The sequence below is a fragment of the Juglans microcarpa x Juglans regia genome, chromosome 1D (genome assembly GCF_004785595.1).
Source record: "Juglans microcarpa x Juglans regia isolate MS1-56 chromosome 1D, Jm3101_v1.0, whole genome shotgun sequence".
NCBI lineage: Eukaryota > Viridiplantae > Streptophyta > Magnoliopsida > Fagales > Juglandaceae > Juglans > Juglans microcarpa x Juglans regia.
The window spans coordinates 43,387,999-43,394,633 of NC_054594.1; the positions used below are offsets into that span (position 1 = coordinate 43,387,999).

General features: G+C 36.3%; 1 protein-coding gene across 1 annotated transcript; it reads right to left on the minus strand.

Annotated features, from left to right (window-relative positions):
- Nucleotides 1-990: 990 nt before the first annotated feature.
- On the minus strand, nt 991-5,843 carry LOC121258594 (probable sulfate transporter 3.4). The gene is made up of 13 exons (XM_041160142.1): nt 5,343-5,843; nt 4,744-4,792; nt 4,422-4,629; nt 4,032-4,203; nt 3,155-3,220; nt 2,919-3,032; nt 2,682-2,798; nt 2,466-2,592; nt 2,066-2,352; nt 1,745-1,935; nt 1,501-1,586; nt 1,296-1,372; nt 991-1,196 (listed from the first exon to the last, which is right to left on the minus strand). Exons 1-13 carry the CDS (start codon nt 5,676-5,678, stop codon nt 1,053-1,055), a joined length of 1,974 nt encoding a protein of 657 aa, XP_041016076.1. The 5' UTR covers nt 5,679-5,843; the 3' UTR covers nt 991-1,052.
- Between the last annotated feature and the right edge of the window lie 792 nt (nt 5,844-6,635).

Sequence of the window (6,635 nt, forward strand, 5' to 3'; positions counted from 1 at the left end):
GGTCCCACTTACACTCAGTAAAAGGCTGCCAAGGAACTTAATCTTGGTAATGTAATGTCAAGGGAACGATCGTGCTGGAGTTTAACCTCTATGCCAAACGGCAATCATTAGATGTGAGAATTGAAAATACGAAGCTAACCTTTCTTGTAGAAAAATGATGGGCAAATAAAGGGTACATTATCCATCGAGCCCTCCTTGTTGGTTGTCTACTAGTAGATCGGGGATAAAGCAAAAGTGATTGATTATCTTTCATTGATCATGGAACCATTTGGTGGAATAATCGACGCACTAGTTGTTTAATAATTTAAATGGGTTATGCTATGTATACCACATCATCTCAGTACTCTATCAGACTGCACTAATATCAAATTGTCTATCAATTATTAGATCATTTTGATTTTGTAAATAGAGTTTTTCTATTTGCAAGTTAGTATTTTGAACACACCATTCACATTTGCTTTGCTAGCTGTGTTAATAAATAAAATTTCCCACCAATTTGAAAGTTGATTGATGTCATGTTATCACATTGGGGTCAGGATATAGTATATAACATATATAGCAATTTTTTATTTTATTTTATTTAAATTGATCGATTAGTTGGCGTGTTGATACGATAAATTCTTCACCTCTCATCGTTGTTTTTATTTTCCCCTCTTTTGTGGCATTCTTTTGAAAGCATTCGGAAGACTAGCTTTCTGCCATAGCTGTGGCAAGGCTTTCTATCGCCAATGGAAATCACTCTCAAAATTGAAACAAGAAAATAAATCTATGACATCGACAGTAAAGATGAAATTGGTGAAATGCAAAAATTTGAACTTCAAAATTTTTTTTCTGAGAAGATCATAGCTTTCCTCGTCTTGTAGAAAGGAAGATCACAGCCGAAACTGTTAAAAAAAAACAAAAACAAAAACAAAAACGAAAAAAAAAACAAAACAAAAGAAAATTCCTCTCCTGAGTTCCTGACTAGAACTCTTGCAACAATTTGCAAAGTATTACCGTATCTTCGTATATCTTCGTTTCTTTCCATTGTGCTATAGAACCCCTTCCGTAACTCATGGCTGAGCCTTCCACAAAGACGATATATGGGCCACAGCTTCTCCAACAGAGAGATAGAGTCCATTCAACTTGAAGGACTGCAAGATTCCTGAATGATCTAGCTTTTCCGTCACAGATCCAACAGGATTTGCCAACACAAACTACATAACAAGCAGTAAAGGAATGAGAACCATTTATAGCTAACCAAATGTTTTCCTGAATCAGAAGTTTCTGTCATTGCTGCCTTAACTATTTTTTACCTGAAGTGATCTTTTCTCCAGCATCTTTCTTATTTCACATATTGTGTCAATACCACTTGTATCTATGGCTGTCACAGCTGAGAAATATAATAAAATCTTAAGCCAAATGTGCAAGAAAACTGACAAGAATAATGGTTTTCACAGGCTTGAATTCAAGTTTGTGTGAGCAAACCATTACATACTCAAGTTCGGATAACTGAAGTACCTGTCATGTCTAGAATTAAGCATTTCAATGTACTCCCATTATTTGCTTTTGTCCACTCTTCCTCCTCTCGAACCCATCTTAGTATCCTGTGACAAGAAACTCACTCAGCAAGAGATTCACAAGTTAAAGGAAATGCTTAGTTTATCCCTTCTATTGCCAAAAACTATGTTGTACCAAAGATAACTTGATTATGCATGCAAAGTAGGAACCTCACAATCCTGAGATTGTGCTAAATTGAGCTGACCTTTCTTGCAGGTAGGTGGAGTTTGCGAAGTAGATGGGAGACTCAACAGCTAGAATGAGAAACGAGGGGACCCTTGAAGCATCTCTGTACCGGATGAGATTTTGGTATATTTGAGTACCACGGATATTCCCTAAAACCACGGTGTTTGGCCTTGTGACATGCAAGAGAATCTTGAAAACCGAAACTCCAACCTGAATTTTGCAGACACGGCCTTATTGTTATTATTCATTATTTCACTTATTTGGTTTCTAATACACTGCCGTAATTAATCAGGGATTACAAGAGAGTGAAAAGTTCTTATGGGAGTAGTGAAAAGCTTACCGCAATGGCAAGACCTGTTGGCACTGAAATGAAAAGAACACCAAGAAAGGAGCACAAACAAGCCACGAAATCAAGTTTGTCGACTTTCCACAACTTGTATGCAGCCTGATAATCGATCAGCCCAATCACAGCTGTTATGATGATGGCCGCCAAGATGACAGTGGGAGTGTAATAAAATAGTGGCATGAGAAACAGCAGAGTCACAAGCACAGCTGAAGCCATGACTATATTCGATACTGCTGTTTGAGCTCCAGCGTTATAGTTTACAGCAGATCGAGAAAACGATCCTGAAATATCAATTAAAAACATATGTATACGTTCTTAGAAACTGTTGTGATTACCACATGGCAGCACTAGTTGGAAAGGGCCATATGAGAAGGGTCAAGGTTTTCTTTAGTACCTGAAGTAACATAACATGAGGAGCATGAACCAGCCATGTTCATAAGGCCAATAGCCATCATTTCTTTGTTTCCATCTACTTGGTAATTTTTCAGAGCAGCAAACGTCCTCCCCACAGCGATTCCTTCCTGTAAAGAAAGAAAAAGAAAATAATTTTGAAACATTATGACACAACTATAACTGTTTTAGTAGTAAATGGTAGTTTTCCACAACTTACAGTGAGAGATAAGATCCCAGTTATGATGCCAGTTTTGATAGCAACGGCTAGATGGGGGCCACTAAAGCATAGCATATTTAGTGAAGGAGGATTAAGGCCCTTTGGCAAGCGGCCAATCTGTTAAAATACGAAAGAAAGAGAAAGATCAATGAAGTAGTAGAAAAAGAACTTCCAAAACCTGCCTCTCAATTTTATGCAGAAGCACTAATGCTAATACCAGTAGAAACTAACACTTACAATTGGAATTCCCTGAGTCTTCGGCTTGAGGAGGAAAACTAGTAGGGTCGAGAGAACAACCGAAGTTAATGGTGCTGCTGCTGAGACCCAAAAAAGCTTCGGTTTCCTAATGCTCTGTGTTGATTAATTATAAAAATAAAAAAAAAAAAAAAAAAGTTATGATCTTGGAAAACAGAATAAATTGATAGATTATATAATAGTAGATATTGTTTTTTGGGCAAGGACAAAACACTTACGATATGCCTTGTTGTCAACAGAAAGAGGAGGAAACCAGAACCCATTACAATGGTTTGCCAAGACCACTGCACATCAATTGTACTAGTATTACTGACAATAGTATCGATGATGAAAATTGGAATAAGAAAAATATCAGTAGAATACATATGCTTCTTTTGTATCATTCTGGTTTCAGTAAATATTTTTTCTTTCAATTAAAAAAATTATATTTCTTTTGATATTTTCGACAATTTTACTGCAAAAGCTTGTCACAAAGAAACAAACTTTACCAAACTTTCATCGAATGGAATTGCTGCATAATTGAAAGGTATATGTAATGATTCTCAACAGAGAAAGTTGTCACCGGATCCTTCTTCTATTCACAAAGCATCTCAATCCATCTCAACTTATTTCTGAATCCAAATCACTCCTAACAACTCTTTACTTTACAGAAGCAATTTCCATATGGTACCTACACGAAACTTGTTTTTTTCCCATTTTGAAATCATCATTTATTTCAAAAGCTTAAACTAATTGGAATAGGTAGATTTTATTATTTATTTTATATCTTAACCTCCCCTCACTTGTAGGCCAGAATTCTCCTTAATAAGTAGGCCCAACAAGTAGAATATTTAATTAAATGGGATAGAGTGTAGTGTCAAGATTCGAACTCAGGAGCTTTGTTCTGATATCATGTGAAATCACCACTTGTCCCAAAAGCTTAAGCTAATGAGAAGAAGTAGATTTTATTATTTATTTTATATCTTAACACCCCTACAAAAAAAGAAAAAATAAATAAATAAAACTTTACTACATGAGTTTCTATTCTTCAATTTCCAGCACTTAGTGCCACTTTAGTTTTGGTTAAATTCAGTTGGTCTTGGTGATGTGTCCTACCTCATCTGTCTGCTTTAAAACAGAGGATATGACAGGAACAATCTCCATTTTGCTAGTGAAATGGACAACTCCGAGCAATCCTTTCAGCTGTTGCAATGACACAATGACTGCTGCACCAGCCATAAACCCAACCAGAGTTGCCTTTGAGAGAAAATCAATTATAAAACCTAACCTGTAATAAGTCACCACAAGTCAAAATCAACTAAAGAATCAGCTAGAGAGAAAATCTTCTCTTCCAACTCCACTGTGAATATAAAAATAAAAGCCAATTTTTAAAAGAAGAGGAGTCATTGAATTTTGGTCCGGGTCTTACATTATTTGACACGGGTGCTATCATCTTGACTCAGAAAAGACAAAATAAAAGAGCTTAGGATGTGCAGAATTTGATACCTTAATAGACCTAGAGATGCCTGAAATACACCAGCAAAGAAGGTGGCAGTGAAGGCCAATTGAAGGTAAGTAATTGGATCTTCATTAGGAGAGATTTCTTCACTTAGCATTGATCCCATGACCAAAGATGCTATTGAGACAGGGCCAACGCCAAGATGTCTGGAGCTTCCAAGGATGGCGTATATCAGTGGGGGAACAAAGCTTGAATCTGCATGAAACCCAGTTAAGTTCTCATTAATTTACCATTTGAAAAGTATGTTTACATGACTGACTAATTAATACATTTATATGGTAAGTAAATGGGGTAGGTTTTGATACTGACATAGCCCGACTATAGGTGGCAAATTGGCAAGCTTTGCATAACTGATTCCCTGCAATAATAAAAACTAAATTAGATCACAAGAAAAAAAAAAAAAACGTTCTTCTTACCAAAAGTACTCGATTAAGGTTAAAATAAAATATGGTTTTGACACTCTAGTCATATCTGTGTCTTTTGAATTTTTAAAGATATTGATAAGCACCAAATGTCTCCACCAAAATAAGTTTATTGGAGCTACTTATTGTAACATGTGCAATGTGTTAAAAAAAAAAAAAAAAAAAAGGATCACCATATGGATGGATGGACAATAAAATTATAGCTTGAAGAGGTAAAGACAAAAATCATGTTCAAAGATCAGATGATATACTTTAGTAGGATTAGTTACATCGATACAAACAAACAAGTTTTGGAAACCCAGTTCATAGAATCATATGATCCAACTCAAATGGAATATATGCAGAACCCAACTCAGAATGCTTTGTCCACCAGCTTCGATTCATTGAATGACAAACATCATCGACAACAACAACCAAGACACACACACAGAGACACACACGGAGGGAGAGGGGGTTGTAGGGGAAAAGCTTCATTCTTTGTCTCACCTGCGGGATAGCCAGGCTAGCAATTGTCAGACCAGATATGACATCGGACCTCAGAAGACTAACATTGTACTCAGACCCCCACTGAAACACAGGGAAGAAAAACTGAAGAGCCAGGATGAATTTCCTGAACCATGTTTGATTCTTGAATCTGTAAAGTGGGTCGTCGGGGAAGAAAATCTCGGCAAGACTGTGCTTGAGTTTCCGGAAAGTGTTTTGCTCTGGTGGCAAGCAAACGTTGTGGATTTGCAAGGGTGGCATTGCCACCAACTCTGCATGTATTCTCAGAGTGGTTTCTGGACATGCAAGGTGTTCCACTCTGTTAGAGTTGACACCCATTTCTCTGCAAATGAGCAGCACAGATGTTGAAGGAAGATCGAAAATGGTATTATAATTTGAAACTGTTGAACAAGACTACTCAGGAAGTGTTGAAAGATAGGGAAGAAAATGGAGGCTTATATAGAAGTTAGAACCAGAGGTGAAGAGAGAGAGAGAGTAAAGGGAGTCTATGTATGAATGCATGAGGATGTTAGTTACCGAGCTGTTAGTTGCTATTTGCTAGTGTCACAGTCAGATTGGTCACTTTAGTCTGATTTGAACGATGACTAGACAGTTTTCTTTTATAAAAAATTTATATGCAGTAATTTTTTTGTATTTTTTATATATTTTATTAATGTAATTGTCAGTATAAAATAATTATTGTTAAACGAGGGAGAGCCATTTGGATGATGCGTCATTACCAGTGCACAACACTATGGTGGGCCCAAAAGAACACTTTTTTGGATTCCGATTTGGCAAATATTTGCAAGGGTGGAAAATGGAATATCTGCGGGGCCATGCCATCAACATGCTTTGATTTCCGAATACAATAATTCCACATCGTAAGTCTGGATCCTCCCTCCCTTTTGATTACTCTTATCATCCCGTTTACGAAGGATTGTTAAAAAAATTAAAAATTAAAACTAGCAAATCCGGTTTATTGACATTTCCTCTTGTCCTTGCCATACGTTTGCCCAGGAAAGGATATGCTACGAGTAACGAGTAATGACCTTCCAAAATTACTCAACTCAACCTTTTATTTAGAAAATAAAATATAGTTTAATTCAATGATCTTTCCAATCCTGGCTTTCTTCTTTCTACCCGTACACCCATGCAATCTTCTACCATTTTGAACTCAAACGCTATAAAGACAGTAAAAGGTACTGAATGGTGTATCGATAGTATTACTTTTTTAAAAATTATTTGTGTTAGTATTTTTATATTAAAAAATAAATACACACAAATGCTTTAAGAAAA